General features: G+C 38.1%; 1 protein-coding gene across 2 annotated transcripts in view; it reads left to right on the top strand.

Moving 5' to 3' along the window:
- LOC590935 (phosphatidylinositol 4-kinase alpha) overlaps positions 1 to 24671 on the top strand; it is a 43927-nt gene extending 19256 nt beyond the window's left edge. For both annotated transcript variants that reach the window (XM_030991599.1, XM_030991598.1), the window contains 26 exons: positions 1487 to 1623; positions 2297 to 2581; positions 3209 to 3333; positions 3952 to 4117; positions 4829 to 5035; positions 6145 to 6219; positions 6839 to 6998; positions 7862 to 7989; positions 8813 to 8974; positions 10562 to 10821; positions 11340 to 11467; positions 12071 to 12306; positions 13304 to 13488; positions 14076 to 14208; positions 14913 to 15092; positions 15949 to 16069; positions 16532 to 16661; positions 16934 to 17077; positions 18095 to 18260; positions 18789 to 18893; positions 19877 to 20002; positions 20516 to 20636; positions 21235 to 21394; positions 21979 to 22067; positions 23377 to 23460; positions 24393 to 24671. In XM_030991599.1, coding sequence (XP_030847459.1) covers positions 1487 to 1623; positions 2297 to 2581; positions 3209 to 3333; positions 3952 to 4117; positions 4829 to 5035; positions 6145 to 6219; positions 6839 to 6998; positions 7862 to 7989; positions 8813 to 8974; positions 10562 to 10821; positions 11340 to 11467; positions 12071 to 12306; positions 13304 to 13488; positions 14076 to 14208; positions 14913 to 15092; positions 15949 to 16069; positions 16532 to 16661; positions 16934 to 17077; positions 18095 to 18260; positions 18789 to 18893; positions 19877 to 20002; positions 20516 to 20636; positions 21235 to 21394; positions 21979 to 22066 — 3728 coding nt within the window. In that variant the 3' untranslated portion in view covers position 22067; positions 23377 to 23460; positions 24393 to 24671. The remainder of the gene's footprint in view (positions 1 to 1486; positions 1624 to 2296; positions 2582 to 3208; positions 3334 to 3951; positions 4118 to 4828; positions 5036 to 6144; positions 6220 to 6838; positions 6999 to 7861; positions 7990 to 8812; positions 8975 to 10561; positions 10822 to 11339; positions 11468 to 12070; positions 12307 to 13303; positions 13489 to 14075; positions 14209 to 14912; positions 15093 to 15948; positions 16070 to 16531; positions 16662 to 16933; positions 17078 to 18094; positions 18261 to 18788; positions 18894 to 19876; positions 20003 to 20515; positions 20637 to 21234; positions 21395 to 21978; positions 22068 to 23376; positions 23461 to 24392) is intronic.
- The last annotated feature ends 1084 nt before the right edge of the window (positions 24672 to 25755 follow it).

Here is a 25755-nt window from a genome sequence, read left to right as displayed (position 1 = left end):
TTGACACACCTGAGTATTCTGTGCTAATTATTCCATTATTGATAACTGTGATTTTAGAATGAATTTCAATTGTATTTTACTCAGGGACACAACATTACATCATATATTATTAGATTGTGTAATCAGCCTAACAAGGATTGGAAGATTACTAAAGAAATTAATCCTTAAAAGTTGAACAAATGGTACAAAAGTTGGACAAATGGTACAAGCAAATTGGTAATAAAAGAAGTTACATATATGATGAAAGAAAATGTGATGCACCTCAGTTTTCAAGTACTCATGGGTCTGGCATATTGTCTGTTTTAAGCCAGAAGGGCATTCACTCTGTTCAAGCCTGGGGGGGGGGGGGGGGGGGGGGGGGACGGACAAAATAATAAATTGATGCCCTCCTACATGTAGCTCCGAACAGACTTTTCACTGCATAGAGACAGATGTAGATGCAATCCCACCGCACACTGAACTAAACAATTCTTCTACGATCTGATTTTAAAAAGAAAGCATGTGAATTGGATACAGAAATTTAAACAAATTGCATCTGACTTATTGAGTTTGTGAATAGTGACAATTTTAGTCAATTTATGACTTCTATTCTGTGTGAATGCCAAATTGGCTTCAAAACGTAGACGATCACAAGTCTGAAATGATGTCACTGCAATTTTTAGCCAATATGAGCTTTGATCTCTAAAGAAAGCTTTAATACTCATTTGAAGTATTCTGAACCTCGATTATTAATTTTATGTGTCTGAATGTTTATAGCAAATGCTATTGCAAGTTCTTTAAAAATCGGATCGTAGTCAGGCTGTATCGTGTGTGGTGGGCTTCAGTTGTTTGTACATTTGTACATTTACATGGTTTGCTTAATAGCAATGATCGCTTTGTGCTTAAGACAATTACATGTACATTTAGCAACTTGGAATTAAGCAGACAAGCATTTAGTACCATTTACAGTTCAGCCTTACCGGTATTCTGTGAGGTCCAACAAATGCTGTTGAAAGTGAATACCAGTCATGTACCGATTAACATTTAAAACTTGTATGACATGAAATGATTTCAAAACAAAGTAGACTTTCAGATAACACACATTGCAACAACAACAAAATTAATGGTACATGACTTGTACAGGTGTACTGTATGTAGTCTAAAATGTATTGTAATATTGCTTAAAATTCATGCCATAAATTTAAAGATCTATTAGATGTTGGTAAAACCATGTCATTTGTTAGCTTTGTTTTAGAATGCGATGTATTATCAACACACATATTTAGTTCAGTTAATTATTTCTTTGGTCACACATTTTATTTTGTTAGATAAAATTTGTGACTATTTTTTTAATTTGCTTTGAATGAAGCACACTGCATGGATCTGTTCTTGACACATGTAATGTGTATGTAGATACTCTGCTTCACACCATGCACAGCCATAGGACATAATAAAGAGAAATATAGTCAAGAAGTAACCCTTAGAATACCATTCCTCTCTGTTACAGGTCTCTGGCCCAAAGAGTGGTACGAGGGAGTCTGTCACATCGCTGCAAAGTCTCCCCTCCTTACATCCAGCCCTGGTGAACATCTGAGATCAGAGCTACAGTACAACTCTGCTCTCAGGAACGATAGCATGACATATGTGAGTGTCACACTCCACTCTTCTATTGTACTGTTTTTCACATTCATGGTTGAGTCCAGAAAAAGTCCAAAGGGAGTACTGCCGACCCACAGCCAAATCTTGCTATCTTTCATACTTAAACTTGACAACATCTTATCTTCTATGCACTTTTGTGAATATTTGGATTGCATACAAGACCATGCCTTATTCTTACATTTTATGATATTTCTCACCTCTACAATCCTGTTGTATGAACATACATCCCATCCAGGAGATGACATTTTGATTAACATCATTTGTTTGATTCACCTGACTGCTAAGAGAGCAAGTGTATGCTTCTATAAAGTTAAAGCAACCAGGGGAATAACAGCTTTAAGTCCTCTCCAAGGGCCTTGGTAATGAGGATTTATGCTTTACCAAAGGGCACTAGCATATCAAATTGGTTTCAAACAAACATCACGGTTACGAGACGACTGTTCTTCCAATGAGCCTTCGCGCCTCCTCAAGAACGCCCTCTGGGGTACTTAACTTATTCTTGTTAAACCTCCATTGACAAGTTCCTTGGACAGGATCTAAAACCATAGGCTGTATGGGTTACTCACCTACAAGTAAATGTATGCTTTTTTAGCATTTGGGCAAATAAATCATCAATCAAAATCAAGGCTGATCTTTATGCTTTCTGTCCTCCAACCAGAACGACCTGAACGAGCTCCGTCAGAACATCCTGGGCCTGATGGAGCATTCCCCAGAGGTCACCGTTATCGTCAACAAGCTCAATTTTGCCCAGTGTACCTACCTGCTCTCTGTCCATCGGCTGGAGACCCTGCGGGTGAGTAACGCCGTCCCCACCAGCTTCGCAGCAGTCTTCAGCTACCTGGAAGACAAGGCGATTATCAAGGACAAGGCTGGCATGTGGCAGTGTCTCCTGGCATCCTTCGACAAGGTCTTCGACATGTTCTTGGATATCAAGGCCAAAATGGTAAGTTTTTTTAATTATTTGCTTAAATAAATAGAACAAAACATAGCTGTTTATCACATTGTGTCTGAACCAATGTTAAAAGTGAGAATGCCCTCTTTATCAATTTTTTTTTCTTGTGGTAAGCACTTGAAGGCCCAGTTATATAAAAATTAACTATTAATCTTTTTGGATCAATCGTAACTTTATGATGGTAGTAACTTAGGATTGGTACCATGCTACAGATCGATGTAAGATACAATTAAATGCTGCAAGATTGGAGATACAATTGACTTAAACGATTGATGGTATAATTCAATTTTTACGTAACATGGCCCCGGGAGTGTAGGCGGAGGCATGTCCATGTACTTGTTGATGAATGGTTTCCAGATGTCGTTAATTTATAATTCTGAGTCTTGGGGCACAGTGTTGCATTTTTTGTTGACAATTGCTCCACTGTCGATTTCCTATAGGAACTGAATTCTTAATTTCACCCCTTGACCCAACGCTATTATCAACTCTTAACTGTAAACCTAATCTAAAACCCAATAGCAATATCTATCTATATCTTTGATGAAATAAAACTCTGAGAATTGTCACCTAAGCCAACTTCACATCACCAGCGCTTGTTTGTGTTTGTACCGTTTTTAGCCCCGTACTGAAGAGAGGGAGAAGGAGCTGGTCCATCATGCTCAGTTCCTGCTTGTCAAGTTCAATCATGTCCTCAAACAGATCAGGAAGGTTGCTGATAAATACCTTTCAAGACTTGTAGACAGGTAAGGCTGCATCTCATACTGCTACTTCTACTACTACTACTACTACTACTACTACTACTACTACAAAGGGGAGCCGTATGTCTGCACTTTAAATATTTCTCTTGAAAGTAATGACAAATTTCCAACTGTATTTCCCTTATGCAGGATCTCATCTTATTCAATATATTCTAGACAATAAATGTGCCAAAATATTTATAAAAATTCAAGCAAGAACAAGGTCATGTTTACAATACTATGTGTGGCGGTGTCATTTTGGCATTTGCAAAAAACAAAGGTTCCCATGTCTGCGCACTTATTCATTTTCCGCTCAATAGGGGTTTTAGAAATGAAAGGCGTTTCAAGACCTGTGGATAAAAATACTAAAAATTAGACATTTCATGTAGCTATAGTAATGACCGAATTTCATGTTGGTTGCGTGTTTTATCAGGATCGGGCAGTTAAACGTATACACAGACATTCTTCTTTTCCTTCTTTTTCTCGTCCTCCTTCCTTTTCTCTTTCTCTTCTTCTTCTACATCAACATCTTGAAACAGTCGTTGAAAAAGGTCCCAATATTTTAATTCTGCACCAACCCTGTTAACAGTCAGTGCCTTCTCGTTGGCCATATCTTTCTATCAGGTTTCCTCAGTTACTGTGGAATGGTGATGTCCTTTGGAGCATGTTGGATCTCCTGCAGCTCTTGTCCAAGGCTGCTGCAGAGGAGAGTCTTCAGGAGGTCAGAGAGTTCCCTGTTTTCAAGGGCATGTTCATGCTGACAGTCATGGACACCAAGGAATCAAGAGAGGTACGGCTAGATTTTTTGCTCAGCGTTCAATTTCCATGACTGCTAAGATAGCATGTGTATAAAGTACCGAAGTGTGATGTCATAAGGGCTAAGTAGCAAGGTTGCTGGTTCCAAACAATTTTGTGGTAATGGTGATCACACCAGCCCCAAACATTGAATTGCCCTGCTCCAGCCTGTTGCTTGAATGATTTTACAGTGGACCTCATGAGCAGGCTCTGTTGTTTAGAACCAGTAACCAGGACGATGAGCGAGTATGATGTTAGCACTTTGTTACTCTATACTTGTAAATAAGCAACCAGGGGACCGATGGCTTTAAGTCCTCTCTCCGAAGGCTTGGTCATAATATAATGATTAATGCCTTACCTTAGCACATAGACATGGTTTTGATCCCAGGACCTTACTTTTACAAGACCACTGCACGACCACTTAACTATTTCACCTCCTATGCATAGCTATGCCTAACCCTATATCTTTGATTAAATAAAGCTCAGAGCAAAAGTGGCAAAAATATAAACAGGAAGAAAATGTGTAATTGCTTGTAAAAGTTGTATACAAATTATTTAACAATGTTTGAGTTTGAGTTTGAGGTTATTGGTATTTTGATCATGAATTGTATTTGTATATGTGTTGAGATTTGCCAAATATAGAACTGAACATTATTTTATTCAAGATGATGATTTTGATGATAATCATAATCTTCTGATTAAACAGGGCATTGTCCGTGACTTTGCAGCCCGTTGCGGAGGTATTTTCCAGGAGGCCGTGAAGTGGGCGGCCTCTGCGACGCGCTCTCACATCCAGCAGTACATCATCCATCTGGAGAACTCCTCGGACAGTCTCTCACAGCGTAGCACCCTGGAGCTCGCCACGGAGAGTGCCCTCCAGTGTGCAGGATTCAACAAAGGACTCACCGCATCTGTGAGTTTGAAATCATGCTTCTTTTCATATACAGTCAACCTGCTTTAGTGACCACCTGTCTACAAAAACCACATTTTTTGTTTCCCTTGGAAATGGTTTCTTGTTGAAACGTGTACTAAAGGAACCTGTCTACAAAGACCACATTTTTTGTTTCCCTTGAAAATGGTTTCTCATTGAATCATGTACTTGTCTAAAGGAACCTGTCTACAAAGACCACCTGTCGACAAAGACCACATTTTTGTTTCCCTTGAAAATGGTTTCTCATTGAAACATTTATTAAACGAACCTGCAGGATTCAACAAAGGACTCACCGCATCTGTGAGTTTGAAATCATGCTTCTTTTCATATACAGTCAACCTGCTTTAGTGACCACCTGTCTACAAAAACCACATTTTTTGTTTCCCTTGGAAATGGTTTCTCGTTGAAACGTGTACTAAAGGAACCTGTCTACAAAGACCACATTTTTTGTTTCCCTTGAAAATGGTTTCTCATTGAATCATGTACTTGTCTAAAGGAACCTGTCTACAAAGACCACCTGTCGACAAAGACCACATTTTTTGTTTCCCTTGAAAATGGTTTCTCATTGAAACATTTATTAAAGGAACCTGTCTACAAAGTCCACATGTCTACAAAGACCACATTTTTTGTTTCCCTTGAAAATGGTTTTTCATTGAAACATGTACTGAAGGAACATGTCTACAAAGACCACTTTCTCTTGTTTCCCTTAGGCGGTCGCTATAGACAGGTTTGACTGTATTTGTTTTTGCCACATTCTACCACTCAAAAGGCATTATAGAAGTCTCCCTGATTGTAATGATAATAGTAGGATTGCATATAATGCCTTTTGCTGTAGGATACAAAGGTCTTATCATTAACCTTTTTTCCACGCGGGCTGATTGACACAATATGAAACAAATAGATGATTACTCCAGTGAATTAGGAATGTTACTTCTAATATTTTGATCTATTTCCATTCTAACTTCTTGATAAGAACTTAAACGCACATTTGTGAACTCCATACAGACTGTATTTATTTGTTTGTTGTTGTTTTTTGCTTGAGGGGGAATGCATCAGGCCTTTGAATAAATGTATAATCTTGTCTTTAACAGGGTACCGACAGTTTGACCAGTGAGTCAGCCAACTTTGTATCAGTGATGAGCCTAAGGAGCAGGTTCGCTGGAGAGGTAATATAGATTCTCCTTTAAGAGAAGGTTGAATAAATACTTCCTAAGTTACATAGAAAAGGGCCTTGCATCATGATTCATGCCCCTACGTATTACTGCATTAAATGCACTAAATTCAAATGAGCTTGTGCTTCATATTGAACTTTTTCATAACTTTAGACTGTCTAACTCCAATTGCAATTTTCATCTTAAAGGCATTGTTAATGATGTTAAATCTGAAATGCATGGCCCTACGTGTTATTGGTTTCTGTGATATGGTGTAATATTGAAGCCCTAAAAAAATTGCGCTTCAAAATGATCATGAAGTACCTCAAAAAAGTAAAAATCTTTGAGTGATCAGTTTTACCATACCGGTACTCTTTTTCCCCAATAGACTGTAGTGTTGTAAAAACCGTTAGGAAAACGAAAAATTTAATTTCTTTATCCAATCATATATATTTTGAAAATCAGACAGGCGATCGGCTGATAAAAGTCATTGGATTCCTGAATAACCTACAGGTTTATAATTATGATTGCAGCATGAGCTAAATCCAGGATTTTGTTTCAGAATCTAAGGCAATTTTACTGAGTCACTTTAAGTGCAGAGTACCATTTCCCTTCTGTTTAACGTTTCTTTCAGGTATCAGGCATGAAAGCAATCTACACCGACGCAGGGCCCGGGGGTTTGAGTCTATCTCATGTACTGAATAAACAGCTTGACAAGGCGTGTGATGCGAAGAAGATAGATGCTTTCACTAATTCTATGTTCAGAGTCTGTGCCCTCCTCATCTCAAGTGAAGGTAAGAGGTGTTCATATTGTAGAGGTGTTGTGGTCTAGTGGATAAGTCACCTGACTGCAGATCACAAGGTCAGGGGTTCCAGTCCCCCCACGGCACTAGTGTCCTTTGGCAAGACGTTAATCGACATTTGCCACTTTCTACCCAGGTGTTAAAGTGGTACCTGGTAGTGTGCGAAAGTTAGATGAGCAAATGTGCGCTTGCAAAAATGATGCCTGACTGGAATTCTCCCCAGGGAGTTGAGAATGTGCATACATTGTGTGCGGGTAAGCCTGAATCCAAAGCCGAAAATTATTATTAATATTAATAAAGTACAGGCAACAATGATTGTGGATGACCGAAGATATGACAGGGAAGAAAGAGTGAGAGGGGGGGGGGGTGAAGATAGAAGGAAAGAAAGATCGAGGTGATTGGACAGACAGAAATAGCAAGTATCAGCATCACAAAGCACTTTATAGAGGTCCACAAAGAGAGGGTAGAGAGAGACAGAGAGACAAGCAGTCAAAGAGACAGATGGGTAATCTAGCAGACAGAGAGAGACAGAGAAAATAGAGATAGAGACTTTATATTCATATTTTTAGACCTGCTTTTTAAACAAACAATTCATATTTTGTTACGAACTGATACAAGGCATGTAATCCATTCGTATAATGTACATGTGAGTGTGTCATTCATATTTGTCACATGTACACCATTTAAATGTAAGTATATTATATGTAATTTGTTTAAGAAATGTGCACACCCCATCTAGCGGCACCCTTTTATCAAAGAATCGTATTTCCAATGTTTACTCTATTGTGACAAAGTTTGGTAATATAGACCTTTCATTCATTCATCCATTCATTGATTTACTTGATACCCTAAAGGTGTGGATAGATACCTGTTGTATAGCCTGTGCAGGGCGCCTGTCAGGCTCTTCACAACACACGCTATGGAGAAGGCTGTTGCATGCTGGGAATGGCTGCTGGCTGCCAGATCGGACATGGAACTGCAGGTAAAGAGAAACAAATCATTACTACAATCATTGCTCCTGTAGAGGTGTCTTGGATGATTGGATATGTCACCGGACTGTGAATCACAAAGTCCACGGTTCAAGTCCCACCGCGGCACTAATTTATTTGGCAAGACATTGATCTACATTTGCTACTCTCCACCCAGGTGTTAAATGGGTACCCGGTAGGATGCAAAAGCTAATGTGCTTAGATTAGCAAGTGTGCGCTTGTAAAAATTACGCCTGGAATGCTCCCCAGGGAGTGGAGAATGTGCATACATTGCGTTACGGGTAAGCCTGAAATCCGATGACCGGGGTAATAATATGATTGCAGGGCCCTCGGGGAGAACAGTATGAATACTGATGAGGCTACCCTGGGTAAACAAGATATATTATTATTATTATTATTATTACTACAGGATAGAAGAGATATTCTGAGAAAGCCCTAAGTTCACCTGCTAAAAATAGATTTATCCCAGGACAATGTTGTTGTTTTTTTGTTTTTTTTTAAACAAACTATTCTCACAATCATTAAGTAAAATGGCTATTTGAATTGCATAGATTTTTAGACACACAATTTTTATAATTTCTTCAATATTGCAAGGGATGAGATTCCTGGGCCAATCGATTGGTGGAATAACCTTTCCAAAGAGAAGGAATTTGGGAGCTCCTGTTTTTATAATGCCCCAATAAATTGAGACATTTAAAATTAAATTCTGTGCCAAAGAAATCAAGATATACATGTATGAGAGATAAAAGTTTTGCTTTCAATGTACCGGTACATGTAGTAAATTGGAAATACAACTGTATTTTTTCTTGTTGATAGTTAATGCGTGAGATGGCCGGAGCATGGCAGATGAGCATGGACAACAGACTTGGTCTGTTCTCTATTGATGTTGAAGATCCCAGTCCTCTGGCCGCCATCAGTGGCGATGATGTCCCTGACCCCAAACACCCAAACGCTACACCACATCACATCTGGACCCAGGTAGGCCAATACAATGAAACCTGCTTCAGCAAACACCTGTATAGAAAGGGCACATGTCTATAAATACTGTATACCTTGTCTCCGTTGTTGTATACAGAATTCCACACATGAGCACTATGTTGAATAGTTGACTGTTTTGACATTTTTAGTTGGTACCAGGTACTTTTGACATGCCATGCAAAGATTTTGTGATTTGTGTACAATGCAGCCACTCTAGAAAGAAGTAAACTCTTCTTCTTGTGCTTCTTGATCTTCTTCTTCTTCTTCTTCTTCTTCTTCTTCTTCTTCTTCTTCTCCTTCTACTCCTCCTCCATCTTCTTTTTATGCCTCCGTTACGAAGTAGCCGGAGGCATTATGTTTTCGGGTTGTCCGTCCGTCCGTCTGTACGTACGTCTGTACGTACGTACGTCTGTACGTACGTACGTACGTCCCGTTCTCGTGATCGCGTTATCTGAAGAACCGATTGATGGATTCCTACCAAACTTAGGTCATGTATGTATCTTGCAGAGCCGATGAACTGATTAGATTTTGGGGTCACGAGGTCAAAGGTCAAAGGTCACAGGGCTCATTATGTATGCAAAAACAGCTCGTGATCGCGTTATCTCAAGAACCGATTTATGGATTCCTGCCAAACTTTGGTCATGTATGTATCTTGCAGAGCCGATGAACTGATTAGATTTTGGGGTCACGAGGTCAAAGGTCAAAGGTCACAGGGCTCATTATGTATGCAAAAACAGCTTGTGATCGCGTTATCTCAAGAACCGATTGATGGATTCCTGCCAAACTTAGGTCATGTATGTTACTTGCAGAGCCGATGAACTGATTAGATTTTGGGGTCACGAGGTCAAAGGTCACAGCGCACATTATGTATGCAAAAACAGCTCATGATCGCGTTATCTCAAGAACAGATTGATGGATTCCTTCCAAACTTAGGTCATGTATGTTACTTGCAGAGCTGATGAACTGATTTGATTTTGGGATCATGAGGTCAAGGTCAAAGGTCATGCGGCTCATTATGTATGCAAAAATAGCTTGTGATCGTATTCTCATTGGAACAGATTGATGGATTCCTGCCAAACTTGGATAATTTATGTATCTTGCAGAGCCAATGAACTGAGTAGATTCTTGGTTCATAAGGTCAAAGGTCATGGGTCATTATGTATGCTAAAATAGCTTGTGAACTCATTCTCATTAGAACTGACAGATGGATTACTATTTAACACAGGACATCTTGCAGAGCCAATGAACTGAGTAGATTTTAGGGTCATGAGGTCAAAGATCAAAGGGTCATATATGTATATGAGAAATTGCTTGTAGGCCTATAATCACGATATTCTGAGAACCTGTTAATGGATTACAATTGAACTTGAATTTGAAAAATTTCTTCTGTTTTGGTTTGTAAAATTGCTCTATGACGGAGGCATCATTTTCGACTGCGCGCAGTCGAATTCCATCTAGTTTTTTTTTACTTCTTCTACCTTTTTTTTCTTCTTTATTTCTTCTTTTCCTTCTACTCCTCATCCTCCTTTTTTTTCTTTAATATCATCTTCATCATTATTCAACATCACTCATACACTCTCTTTGCAGTTCTTACACCAGCGCCTGGAGAGCATCAAGTACAGCAGCATCAACGTGGTGGAGATCTTCATCTCCATCCTGCATCGCTCCCTACCCATGCAGGTCGGTCAGACAAAGGGCGCCCTCTCCAGGCACATCGCTGCCATGGGCCCCCGTTTCCGCCTGCTCTGTATGGGACTGTCCCTCCTGCAGGGGGATATCCTGCCCAGCAGTACGGGCAAGAACGTCTTGAGAGAAAGGATCTACTCGGCTGCGTTCGACTTCTTCAGGTGACTTTGCTTTGGTCATTTCTATATGTGATTCAGTAAACAATTTCCCTTTTTTATTTAGTCTAAAGGATGTACATGCATATATTTATTCAAACTTAACCAACAAATGTGTATTATCTCTTACATTTTTTTCTTTTTTTCATTAGAGGTGTGAAGTTAATTTACTGCAATTGTAAAATGTAAGGTAATAAAAGTAATAAATGCCCTTATTAGCATCAAGCATTTATACTGTGTCTTGAAAGATTATGTTTCCAATGACTTTATATACTTACAGCCATACATTGTAAATGTTGATTACAACTATTGTCTAAGCACAGAGTCTAAAATATATTTTAAAAATGCAGGCTTTAATACTAAACCACACACTTCTATTGTAAAATCAAAACTTGGCCAAAAGCTAGATACATATATGCAAGAATAATTGTGTGCTGCGGTCAACAACCAATCCAAAAGCTAATTAGCTATCTAATAATCAATCTCAATTTTGTCCCACTTGCTTTCCCTCACGTATCTTGCAGTGTTGCTCCAGTGTGCCCAACCCAGTCTGTGAGTGAGCTGAGGGAAGACATCAGTATTCTCATTAAGTTCTTCCATGCCATGCTGGCAGAGAAGAAATACCTCAGAGGCACCACAGCTGTGGTTCAAGGTTAGTGAATACTGTTGCTGCTGTTGTTGTTGCTGTTGTTTTAGTTGTGAGACCATACTATAATAGCTGAAAAGAAGGACATGAGAGCCTACACAGTTGTACACAGTAGTCCAATATCTTCATTTGCATGAATGATTACATTATTTGATGGAGGTAATACTTTTCAGTGTTAACAACATAACTCATGATCTGTGAGATGTCTCAAGTGTTTGATTCAGGTCAGATTTTCCAAGTACAAAGCTTAGAATTCACTGTCCATCATTTAATCAGTACTACATCATTTAGTGATGAAAAAGAATTTCTTTGTTTCTCTAAAATGTTTATAAACATATAGGATTGCCACACAAGAAACTTGTGTGTGCAAGAAAAATTAATGAGTGGTTCAGATTCACAAAATTTCCTGATTCATGAATCTCAAGACTAGAATTTAGCTATGCAAAAATGTTTCCAGGTTTACTTTCTATATTTCATGCCTTGTTTAATCTTTGTATTTCATAGTATTCCTTATTTCAATGTAAACATGATGTAAGCTGTACATAGTATACACTATCAACAGTAAGCTTGAAATACTTGGAACATTTAACTGTTCTTCCAAACCTGCAGAGTCCGAGGATGTACACACGCTAGGCATCATCCCAGCCGACCTGCGAGCCAGTAACGAGTACCTCAACGCCAGGCCAACAGCAGGGCGCCCTCAGGGTTGGATGAACACCATGCCGCTGTCCAGTAACATGTCCATCGTGTCCAAGAGGTCATCGGTCACCAGGAAGAGTGGAGAGGTCGGAGCAAAGTATGCCAAGGAGTACATGAAGAGGAGGAATCTAATCCTCTCTCTGCTGGTATGTTCACTCATGATGATATACTTTAGTAAATTTGCAAAACCAAACAGAGATGGATGACACTTTGTGCGGAAATTGACAATGAAAAGGAACAGGAATTCATATTTGTTAGGGCAAAAATAATTGTGCTTTCAATCATACAATTTATATACATGTAGTGTTAGATATAAGATTCTTTGATAGTGAAAGAATATTTCTGGTGGGATGATGTAAATTATACCAATGGTTTAATTAAGGCTCTTTATCTACCTACATGTACAGTATGTAAATGAGATGTTAAAGGTACTTTGTTTATGTGAAAATTAGCTTAGAATTGTTTGAAGCTTCATCTTTACAAAGATTTGGAAATTTTAAGCAAAGTGATTATTGAAGGTGTCAAAAACTATTTTGTGTGTTTTTAGACATATGTGTCACATAGATGATCTCCTTTGAGAAGAAACATTTTCTCTGCGATTGTCTTCTCTTTTTATCCCCCTGTTTATAATAAAGATGAATCCATATGGGTTTGGATTTCAAAGTAAGTTAAATGATGTCTTTTGGATAAATGAATGTAAATATATCTCTATAATGCTGGTGATTTCTACCTACTGGGTGAATGAGATGGAGGGGTGTTGCTCCTTGTGGACTCTCTTAGAAAATCTTGAGGGAGGCCAAGGTTTAAGGAGAGGAGCTAGTTGCTAAGGCCTGGGAGCGGGTGCCATAAAGAATTCCCTCCACGTATTACCAGGGTGGCGTAAAAGGCAACTAAAAGGGACTGCATTGGGCAGCAACTATGCAGTGAGAGTTCAGGCAGATGATCCTATCAGGGACAACAGCATCTCTCAGAACTGGGGTTCATGTGGATATATTCATGGTCACCACACTGCGGTGAGGAAGGCAACAGGAAACCACCTTCACTATTCTTCCCGAGATATACCATGGAAAGTCACTAGTTGCTAACTGAAGAGAAGATGAAACAAATATTTTGAAATGTCTCTATTCTTTATTCTTCTATCAGGTGAATGAGATAGAGAGACTGTGTTGCTGGTGTAATCCCTTAGACAACTCAGAAATCAAGCTACCAGGAGAGGAGCTGGTTGCTAACTGGAGGGTCCAGACCCCTACCAATGAACGCACCTGGAGGGACTTTGCTCACCTCGCCTGGGAGGTGTCCCCTCATCTGGCTTGTCAGCTTCCCGTCAGGTGAGTGATGTCAGTGATTGAGGGATGGATGATGGGTGGGTGACAGATGGATGGATGGATGAATGCTGTATGGAAGAATGAAGGGATGGGTGGATGGATAAATGCTGAATGGAAAGATAAATGGATGGATGGATGGACAGATGGGTAGATTGATAGGTAGAAGGATTAAAAGATTGGAAGATGAATGATTAGAGGAATGGAGGGGTAAATGATTAAATGGATTAATGGATAAATTGAACAGATGGATAGATAAATGGATGAATGAATCTCTAACCTATCCAGAATCTAGCCAGTTAGGGCAGGCATGCACCTCACATTACCATAATAAGTACGATTTCTCCGACATCCCATTGAAACATGTGTATTGTAATCAAATGTGTGTTTTAGTAGAATGTAGGTAAACTTGTACTTTACTTTGAAATGATGCCCTGATGCTAATGATAGCCGGCCCTCGCCAGCTAGATCAGGCAAAGAGCAAAGATGATTGTTTACTGTCAGATGCATTCCCTTGTAAAAAGCAATTGGAAAGATGTGCCTCGGTTGACTCTAACAGGCCTAATCAGATGTCTTTATTTATTTGACATCAGGTTCAAGTCTTCTGAGAGCCTTGTCAAGGAGGTGACGCGTATGGTGCGACTCAACCCCATGGCTGTCTCTGACCTCCCAAGTGCCATTCACTTCCTGGTCACAGAACACAGTGTGGATGCAGATGTCGCAGAGGTCAGTTTGTGCTTCTCAATTCTGCTTCAAGTATAATTATCATTCCTGTAGTGGATAGGACAAAACACATTTATTTGACCTTCGATTTGATATTTGATAATTAATTATGAATATCTTTAATACAAATTATCAAGTAATCACTGCCCCCCTCCCCCTCCCCCCCCCCCTCCCCAAATTGTGCCATGGAGGGATGGAATCACAAATGAGAAGGTACTGCAGTGCGTTCATGAGGAGAATGTGCTGCTGAATACGATCACAAAACGATAACAAAATAACAGAAGAAATTGTATAGACATGCTAAAGCAAAATGACAGTCTAATGATCAGAGTCATGGATGGTCATCTATTAAAATGGAAAGACTTTGAAAGCAAGATATCAGAAAATTTTCTAGAATACATCATTGAAGAAATTGGAGGAGTAGGATACAGAAAATGAAGCTGTTGGCTCAAGATTGTATCATCTGTAGAATTTGTAGAATTTGATCTGGTCACTAAACCTTTCATTTGACAGATCACTTTTGATGATGACCCTCCTAAAATATCTGACAAAAGGCATTCAAGGGTTTACCAAAAATGAACATGAACATTTGTCCTATGTAACGGATAGGTGTATATGGATCCTAAAGCTCCTTTTGTATATCCTCCATCTTTGTTTCACCATTTATTTATCTCGTCCCCATTTATTTATCTCGTCCTCTTCATCAGTTGAGTCACATCCTATGCTGGGCGCCCGTTCCACCTGTCACCGCCCTGTCATACTTCTCCCAGCAGTACCCCCCGCACCCCCTGACTGCCCAGTATGCCACCAGAGTCCTGCAGGACTACCCACCAGAGGCACTGCTCTTCTATGTCCCTCAGCTAGTACAGGCTGTCAGATACGATACGGTGAGTGATCCACAAGTCTTTACTCTTAACCTGAGATTCTGATTCTGAATCTGATTTGTATTTATTGATCCGTAGTTTAAAAAACCACAGAAAATGGGCCAACACTGGCATAAGAAAATTTCTACATAATACCATCAATACAACAATATAACAGCTACATGTACATAATAAATACCATCAATGCAACCTGTTCCACTCCACTACATCTGGCAGTGCGGTGGAACGGGTTGCACAGATGAATACCTGGCCCTTGTTGATGAGACGGCCATCGCAGCAATCAGGCGATGGAAGAACTTAATTTAATTTAATTAAGGAACTTTACATAGGTATCTTAGTCTAAGGAGACACAAACTAACGAACCATCAATATACTATTGTATATCATGTAACAAAACTATGATATTATATATCATGTAACAAACACACAACAAAAAAGGAAAGAAAGTGAAGATGAAAGTAGAGGGATAGAGAGAGAAATATTGTTGCATTATTATTCAAGAAAAATGAACAAATACTATTCACCTACTTAGAGATTTTTGTAATCAAAGGTTCTACAGAAGGTCAAAAATAGATATCGATCATTGGATGTTGCATTTGCTATTCATTAACTAATCCTATTGTTGACTATTGCCAGTAAAAATACACGTATTTGTTTATTTTTTTGTTTTATATCATTAGCACATTTGATAAAGGTGTTCAGTTATCGTATAATTCACAGGTAAGTTTGTACACGTACACAATTTGTGCCATGCAGTTTAATATCTTTTTAATCCCCACTTGACAAAATTCCACAAAAATTTGCTGAGTCATATGTTAATGAGCCTTAATCAATTTTTTATTTTTATTTGATAATGCAGTTTGGCTTTGTGACGGAGCTGATCCTGGTCCTGGCGAAAAAGTCCCAACTCCTGGCCCATCAGCTCATCTGGAACATGAAGACCAACATCTTCAAAGACGAGGAAGCCAAGGAAAGAGACGGTAAATAAATTGAGGCACTGTTGTGTTTGGTAGCTTTAATAGCTTGTGTTGGTTGGTTGGTTGGTACGTAGGTTTGCGCATACACATATTCTACGTGCTCATTTTGTTGCATCAATAAAAATCACACTTCATGAGCGATTTGTGTTCTTTTTAGATACAGCTCTAAATAAGGTACATGATGTAGAATATTTTTTTTAATAAAGTATCATCCAGATAAAAGATAGATACCTTATTGGAAAAATTCTTATTGAATGCTAACTCTTTGTATTTTCTGTGAAATTTCTTTAAAAGAAAATGATGAATGGATGAAAAATACAATTTAAAAACAAAAATAAAATAGATGAAAGGTATAGTTATTCAGGTGAAGGACTAAAAAAGAAAATCAGTGTTGCCAACTTAGAGAAGGCATTATGATTTGATCATTCTTTTAAAAATAATGGTATTTCTTGATATTACATGCAGGTGAGTTTGCTGATGCCCTGGAGGCCCTGATCGAAGGCATCATAGCCAGCTTGTCGGGACCAGCGAAAGACTTCTATGAGAGGGAGTTTGACTTTTTTGGCAAAATAACAGCCATCTCCGGCGAGATCAGGTGAGGCATCTTCATGAGTAATAATATAATGCATTGATATAGCAGAGCTAGTACACAATATTCATATTATGATATATACTCTGCTATGCTTAAAGGTCAGTGGAAACCAAATATGTGTGCAGGGCTGCATACAACTCATATTTTGTTATTCAAATATCTAAATATATTTCATAGATTTTTAAAATATTTTAGTGTTTTAGCCGAGGTGCTGGGATAAGGTGATAAAGTCTGCAAAGGAACTTCTTTCTTTATTTATTTTTTATTTTTTGCAGACCATATCCCAAGGGTGATGAAAGGAAAGCAGCCTGTCTGAAAGCCCTAGCAACCATTCAACTCCAACCTGGATGCTATCTCCCTTGCAACCCTGAAGCCGTCGTCATGGAAATCGACTACAAGTCTGGAACTCCCATGCAGAGGTAAGAACAACAAAAATGTCATGTATCTTTATTTGGAGAGTACTTGCTACTTCATTATGTCATCAATTGAACTTGATTTATATGTACATACCGGTATGTGTAGAATATGTTGTATTCGTATGGGTACCGTAAATCTCTGTGTATAAGGCCCACTTTTTTGCCGCCGAAAGTTAGGGGTGCGTCTTATACACAGGTACGTTTTTAGTTTTGATGTATGGCGCTATGCCTGGCAATGTCTCCCAGCTCAGTAATCGGTGTGTTGACTCACCACTCAGAAACTACAAAACCACTCAAATTTGTCTGTCATCTTGGTTTGAAAGTAATCTTTCTAATATATCTCAATATGTAGTTTATAATAATAATTACTCAAATTTTTTTTTCTATTACTCATGGTGTACCACAAGGTTCTATCCTAGGTACTCTATTGTTTTTACTTTACATTAATGATCTTACACATTCTTCTAAAAACAACATTGTTACTATTATTTGTGACAAGTTCACAAGCACAAATCGGCGCCTTCAACTGCACATCGATGTTAAATAAAGGTCCTTCCCCGTGTGGGTTTTCGGCGGGTTTTTCTTCTTTTTTTTTTTTTTGCCCCCAAAATAGGGGTGCGCCTTATACACAGGTGCGTCTTGTACACAGAGATTTACGGTAGATATATTTAGAAAAGAAAACAGATTGACCTGTATTCTTGAAACTGATTTATATTAGATAGGCTAAAGTTATTCCTCACTTGTATAGAATGCCAATTTCAATATTCTGTAGAAATTCTTCTCGGAATTCATTTAGTCATTATTGACTTTTGGCACTCCATAAATGAATGAACTGCATGTCACAGGGGTTCCTATCAATAAATATATTTTTGCTCCATATACATGTAAGGGATTCGATGTAAAAAAAAATTCCAATAAAAGTTTTTACAAAGAAATTTGCAAGTGTTAACATCAAAGCACATTCTAAGTACACTACATGTAGTTGACGTTTCGTTCTATGTTTTTTAATTTTCTCCTCAGTGCTGCCAAGGCCCCGTTCCTTGCCAGGTTCAAGGTGCAGAAGTGCGGAGTTCATGGGCTGGAGAGCCTTGGTATGAAGGGCCTCGATTCAGACGCTGTTTCTCGTTCCCTCAAAGCACAAATATGGGAGGCTTGCATCTTTAAGGTTGGAGATGACGTGAGACAGGTCAGTCCTAGATTAGAGACAAAAGTATATTTTACACACAGAGAGTGAGAGAGGGAGGGAAAGAGGGAGGGAGGGAAAATTGGTAGAGAAGGAAGAGAGAGAGAGAGAGAGGGGGTGCGTACATGTACTTGGGTAAGAGTATGAGAATGAGATTAAAGAAGGGGGAAAGAAAGATTGACAAATAGAAGTAGGAAGAGAGAGTACTTGTTGAAGAGTTTGAGAATGAGAGAAAAACAAGGGGGAAAGATGGATGGGGAGGAGAAAAAAAGACAGAGCAAATACTTGTGTAAGAGAGTATGAGAGTGAGACAAGTGAGGAAGAAATATAAGAGACCACATTATCAGATAAAAGGAAAGTTGTTTGTCATATTTTGAATATAAGGTGGTCTGCAGTCGGGTGACATACCCAATAGAAAACAACAACACCTCTTGTACCTCTACATAGCAAAAATGATACAAAACTATTCTTCATCTGTCACAATACTGAACCTCTTTCGTCTTTACTCATTTAATTTTGTTGTTGTTGCAGGACATGCTTGCGCTGCAGGTGATTGGTCTATTCAAGAACATCTTCCATCAGGTGGGACTCAACCTCTACCTGGTCCCGTACAAAGTGGTAGCAACGTCACCAGGGGTAAGTCTATCATGTGAGGGCGCTGTGCAAAAATGATATAATAATAATAATAATAATAATAGGCATTTCCATAGTGCCGTCTATCTAAAAATTCTATTCTGAGGCACACTAATTATTACCCCGGCTTCAGCTAGCTAGCTGCCATTACAGTGCTCCAGCATTTCAAGGAATTAATTCCTGCAAGGCACTCATTTACCTCACCTGGGTCGAGTGTGGCAAATGAAGATTAACGCCTTGCCAAAGGACATTAGTGCCATGTCGGGGATTGAACCACGACCTTTGAATTTCAAGTCAAGTGCTTAAACCACTCGACTACGATACTTTTCATGACCGATGATCATGATGTTCAATACTCGATTGAATCTTGGTCCTATTTGTATAATTATGCAGAAGACCTATCCGGACTTTACTTTATTGATCATTGTATTTATAAGCTGCCTCATTTCCTTGCCCTTTGATTATAGTTATGTGCGTGACTTTTCAAAATTGTTACCACTTATCCAGAAGATGTGGCACATGGTCCAGACTCACAAAACTCTATCACAACACTGTACTTTTGCCATTTTCAAGAATTTTCTTGCCATGCAAACAATTAAAAATTACTAAAAGTTTATGTTTAAAATATATAGGTAAGGCCTGCTTGCACGTCGACCCACCAGTTTTTGGTTTTAGCCGTCATATTCATCTAATTTATGTAAATCATTCAATCAATGCAGTTTATTAACATACGTTATTTTATATATGGTTTGTAAATATGTTTTCAAAAAAATTGTATTTATTTATATGTTCATCAAAGAGGATACAGAAATCAGATTAGATCTGGGCCCTGTTGCACAAAACTTACCATTGATGGCAAATTTACCATCAATGATAAGTTTTATGTAACGGGCCCAGATCAGGTCATGTCAGATCTAGTCAAATCAAAATCAAAATCTAATATAGTTGATTTATAACATAAACTCTTACATGCATTTCATCGACAGTGTGGAGTGATCCAGTGTGTCCCAGACTGCAAGTCTCGTGACCAGCTTGGCCGACAGACAGACATCGGCATGTATGAATACTTCCTAACCAAGTATGGAGATGAGACTACACCCGCATACCAGAAGGTAAAACAAAAAAAGTTATAAAGAAAACATCAAAATGAACCAACAAAAATCATGTGTGATAGAAGATGTCTTAGCTAATTGTTTTAAAACAGATGGTACAATATACAGTTGTTTGTCAAAGATGTCAAATCAGGCCAATGTTACTGTATGTAAAGCAAGACAACAACAGCAACCAGGAGTATTGAATTTATTTCCTTGAAAAAGTCCAAATATTTATCTAATCACAGCAAATTTCTTTTCTCGTATTTTACCTTTGTTTCATAAATCCACATACCGGTACATGTATTCTTTTTCTGTGCATACACACACCTAATAGAGTAAATACGCTTTACACAATGTAAAGTACTAAATTAATATGTGTACAAACATCTACAAAATCATTTTACAGCATTTTACCACGTTCAGTAAGAAGAAAGTAATGTTCTGTCAGTATCATTTTGACTGGGCATCAAGACGGACTCCAGCAGTCTCTGATTTTCGTCTGAGACAATCATTTATTTTGTGATTCTACAGGCTAGACGTCATTTCATCCAAAGCATGGCAGCCTACAGTGTGGTAGGGCACCTCCTCCAAATCAAAGACAGACATAATGGAAATATCATGCTGGATACCAGAGGCAACATCATACACATTGGTAAGTCTGTTACCCCTCTGTGCTCCCTCCCTCTCCTCCCATCTACCCCTCCTCCTCCTTCCTTCTCCTTCTTCTTCTTCATCATCCTCTTTATCTTCTTCTTTATCTTTTTCCTCCTTCTCCCTTCTTCTCCTTCTTCATCATCCTCTTTATCTTCTTCTCTATCTTTTTTCTTCTCCTCCACCTCTCGCTCCTCCTCCACTCTTCCTTTTCCTCTCCTCCTCCTTCCCATCTTCCTCCTCCTCCTCCAGTCTTTTTCTTCTTCATCTTCTTTCTCCTCCTGCTCCTCTCCTTTTTTTCTGCTTCTTCTCCGTCTGCTCCTCTTCTTTCATCTATAACAGGATGATGTTTTTATCCAGATGGGAAACAAAATGGTGAAATAAGTGAAAATGTATCGCCTGAAAGATTGTTAGTGATAAATTTATGTAAACTGAATTATCTGTCAGGGAAAGAGTCTGTCTTGTGCATCTTGTTTGCTCTTGCCTCTGCAAAAGGGCATCTTTGTGGTATTCCTTTCAAAGCAATAAACCTGCTGATACTTGTCCCTCACAATTTTTAACAATCATGAAATTATCATATGTCATATTTGTCACGACAGATTTTGGTTTCATGTTTGAGAGTTCTCCTGGAGGCAACCTGGGCTGGGAACCAGACATCAAGCTCACTGATGAAATGCTCATGATCATGGGAGGCAATATAAACGCGGCTCCATTCAAGAAGTTTGAAGAACTGTGTGTACAGGCCTACCTAGCAGTCAGGTATGTTAGAACTTACAAATGTCTGTTACTTATTTCTTTGAAGTTTGAAGTTTATTTATTCCAAATTTTTCATATAGGCATATAAGAGTAGATTTCACACAAGAAAAAAATGTTTAAAAAATTGAAGATTTCAAATCAAGTATAATGAACGGAAAATAAGTACGAAATTTTGAAGTCCACAGTTTGTTCCATTGGTTGTATAAAGTTGGTAAAGAATTAAACTGACTTTTAAGTTATTCATTTGTAGTCACAATGGTGGGCTGATAAAACACTTTATCTCTATTTATGGCAACTTATTTTTCATAATTGTGTAGCTTAGGACAAATATGATGCCCTTACAAGCTTGTAACGTTTATATCTGTAAAAGTAATGCCAAAGGCGACCTGTATACAGAACGTCATCAATGCTGTTAATAAGTTACAAATTCTGTTGCAAGGTTTTATTACACTTCCAACAATTTGTACGCAGGAACGATTCATTGAAATGTTTTTTTTTTTTTTTTTAAGAATCTACCCTTCCAATGAGGGAATTAATTTGTTTTCTTCTTATCATGGTTGTTTCTTTGTTTCTTTGTTTGTTCATAGACCATACCAAGAAGCCATTGTGTCCCTTGTAGCCCTGATGCTTGATACAGGACTACCTTGCTTCAAAGGAAAAACACTCAACTACTAAGGTACATGTATAGCTGATATAGTGCAGAAAGTTGATTGTTTCTTTTCATGTAGTTTATGCTTGTATTTTTCCACTAAAAAAGAAATAGAACCTTGTAGCTAAAAGGACATTAAAGTCATCAACAATGCATGCTGGCAGTGTCCATTTTGCAGAAAGCCGATGAAAAGATGAGATCCTCTATTCAGCATGTAATCCTGAAGGGGAATTCTAATAATAAGGCTTGAAGAATATTACAGGGTTCTTAGCAATCCTGAAACTCAAGGAAAACCTTGTGAAGAAGTACCCCTTTTTCCAGTCCATGAAGTCAGGGAATTTGAGAACCCACTCAAATTGTGGAAAAATCAGCCCCCCCCCCTCCCCCTAAAAAAAGTAGTCTTTTATTTTCTGGATTGTGCCCAAACTTATAGCAGAGCCACTGGGCGATTCCCTGCAATGAGTTTTTAGTGTGTAAATGCCTCCTTTATTAATCCTGGGAGTTTGGAACTCTAGTGTTAGGGAAATAGAGAAAGTCAGAGAATTCTGTTATCATAAAATGCTGGGAACCCTGCAGTTTAAGATTTCCTATTGATTGCATTTATATGGAGTATGTTTTCTGATTGGTATTCAATCAGATAATGTGGCAAATTAGAGGTCAAATAAGTGTCATTCAAGAGTCACATGCAGCTGGGATGTGCAATTCATAGACCTTGCAGTTCTAGTGCTAGAGAGTTTTGACAAAAGAGATATGACGGCAAATCTGTAAATTTGTGAATGTCCTCCAACAATAATCAGTGTGGAAACTGGGCATTGTAATTTGCCCAAATTATGTATTTTAATGTAACAAATACCTTAGAATAGATTAGTGGTAGCAGAAGTGCCACCAAAACACATGTATAAGAGACAGAAAAACTCAGAGAGAAGGTTGAGTTTTTGGAAGAGGTGAAAAATTATTTGTGAGCATTATCATTGTTATTATGCAAGTGTGGAAGAACATCAGATACAAAATGTTCCCTGCAGAGCATGGCTCTTCAAATGCCTTAATATTTAAATATAGCATGTAACATCATAAAAATCAGGAAGGATTTGTATGCCACATATTTTTGTAGTCCCATATACATCTTTCTGTGTACAGTGCTTGTAACTTCACAAGACTGGGCCAAATTTCTTATCATTTTGATGATTCCAGAACCTTGCAGTACACACCAATACTTATATGCTAGATGATCAACCTTTTCTGATCGATTCCACACCGTTTCTTTCACAATGCAATCGCATGACCAGAACTCAAATTTATCTTTAATCTTTCTACTGCATTATCTGTATTGTGATAGGACTCGCTTCAGCCCGAACCAGACGGAAAGGGAAGCTGCAATCTACATGGTTGGCATCATAGAAAAGTGTTGCCAGAATGTCAGGTATGTGATCCTTCTTTAATTCTCCTCCTAAATGTCACGTTTTCATCCAATGAATCAGACGATTTAGGATGTTTTATGATATTAATGAACCCAGTTCGGCAGATTTAATCATTTTAAGATTACTCTCCCCGAGTATACATGTAGAAGCTTTTACTTTCTGTCACATTTTTAAGAAGAAAAACTTTCATTAACATCCTTGACACATTCTTCATTTTTTGTGTTTGATCAGCCCTTGGTACTTATGCTTTTTTTGTGTTGGGGGGGGGGGGGGGATGTACACATGCATGTTGGATTGTAACCCCCCCCCCCCCCATTACAATTGCTGGTCAGTTTGCTAGCCCTTGTAATGTAACTACGATAGATGCTATTTGAATATCTATCCCACTATCTAATCCACTTTTCACCCCTTGATAAAAGCAAATGTCCCCCACATGGCGTGGCCTTTACGATTGAATACAAGAAAATGTTTTTATTACCGGAAAGCATTAATGCATGGATAAGAATGAAATACATGTACGGTACAAGTATGTAACCATTTCAAATTGGAGTATATGTTGCAATGTTAATTGAAGTCCTGTTTTCTCTGTGTACCTTAAAATATCCTGTACATATTTGCTTTTATGTCAACCTCTTAATATTTTTCTACCTGTTTTTAAAAATCTCAATCTCTCTTTCTTTACCTTTGTATCCATCTATTAATCTTGCTTTTTTTTCTTTTCTTTTTCTCACCTTTATCTTTCACTGTCTGCCCTTCCTGTCCCTATGTCCGTCTCTGTCTGTCTCTCTCTCTCTTTCCCCACTTCCACCAAATCACACCCAACTACTCACACTGTCTCCCCTCCCTACCTCCATCACTCTGTATCTTCTATCTCACGTGTCTTTTTCTTTCTTTCTTTCTTTCCTTTTGTTTTTTCCTTTCTACCAACTCACAGGACCAGAACCTATGACATGATCCAGTACATCCAAAATGAGATTCCCTATTAGAACTGTTTCGCTAGGGTACAAGATGATCAAAGTGCAATAGACGATGTATGTATACTCCAGAATCCCCCAAATAATGTTATATTGAGATATATTCCAGTAGCTTTGTAATGAGGATGTGCATTTATTCCATAAATAATACATTCTTCTTCTTCTTTTCTGTTGAAAGCCAGAATGGTGTTAACTCATATACTTTAAAGCAGGGCTGCAATACTTGTAGCTACTTGTGCCCTCCATATAGCAAACAATGCCTAAGCGGTACCCCCTTTTTCTTATGTTAATTGTGAGCTGATTTGATGAAATAACCACCTGTCAGTTACCACACAGGGAGGTCTAATTCCTTCTGGCCAAACTAGTGCTGATAGGCTTTAACACAGAGTGAACACCCTTCTAGACCTTTCTGGCTCTTGGGAGACAATTTTGAAGTCCCCAAAGAATGAATAAATAAAGCATTAATGACTTGTGGTAGGTTTAAACATTGGATCAATGTACAGACAATGTTTTATAATTATTTATATATCAAAAGAAAGGCATTTGCGGTAGTGTGCTTTTGCTCAAATCATTGGTTTATAATATTTTATTATTTAAGAGTTGGGCATGTGTGTAGCTGATTTCTCTTATTTGTTTTTGATATTTGGAACAAGAAAACAGTTAATGATAGTACACATACTTGTTTTATATATATATATATATATATATAATAATATATATTCATTGTTACAAAATGAAAAGTTTAGAGCTTTTCATTCATACAAGAAAACCATTTTAGACTAGCTTTTGTGAATAAGAAATCCATGATCCCTAGAAAGTGTGTAAATAAATACAAAAATGCATGTGTACATGTCTTTCATTCCTTCGCATCATTAACCTATATTTATTCCATCTATTTATTTGTAGTTTTCATTAAACAGCGTAGCATTGTTATGCCGGGCTACATTTCATGTAGCCCTGTATGGTACATTTGGTATCCAAATGAAATAATTAATTATTTAACATCATATTTGTTTTTAATACACATCAAGGTAATAAAAGCATTATAAGTTTGTTTTTTTTAAGTTATGTTCATTAAGATCAACATATAATTATATAATTAAATGTGTCCCTTAATTTGTTTCCAGTCTCACTGAGAAAAATTACTAGAAACTTGTCTGGACCAAACTGTATTCATTTTTGAATTTTTACAAGAATTATGAGGGTAGCCAAACGTTGGAGAATCTTGGTGATTGTGGGACTGCAAAATCGTATTTGTGTTTGAATAATTACTTATGACCATAATGCTATGTGTTCATGTCTGTCCTACGCATGCAACAGCAA

The sequence above is a fragment of the Strongylocentrotus purpuratus genome, unplaced genomic scaffold (genome assembly GCF_000002235.5).
Source record: "Strongylocentrotus purpuratus isolate Spur 01 unplaced genomic scaffold, Spur_5.0 spur5_scaffold_2, whole genome shotgun sequence".
Classification (NCBI taxonomy): Eukaryota; Metazoa; Echinodermata; class Echinoidea; order Camarodonta; family Strongylocentrotidae; genus Strongylocentrotus; species Strongylocentrotus purpuratus.
This window is presented reverse-complemented; position numbering and strand designations above follow the sequence as displayed.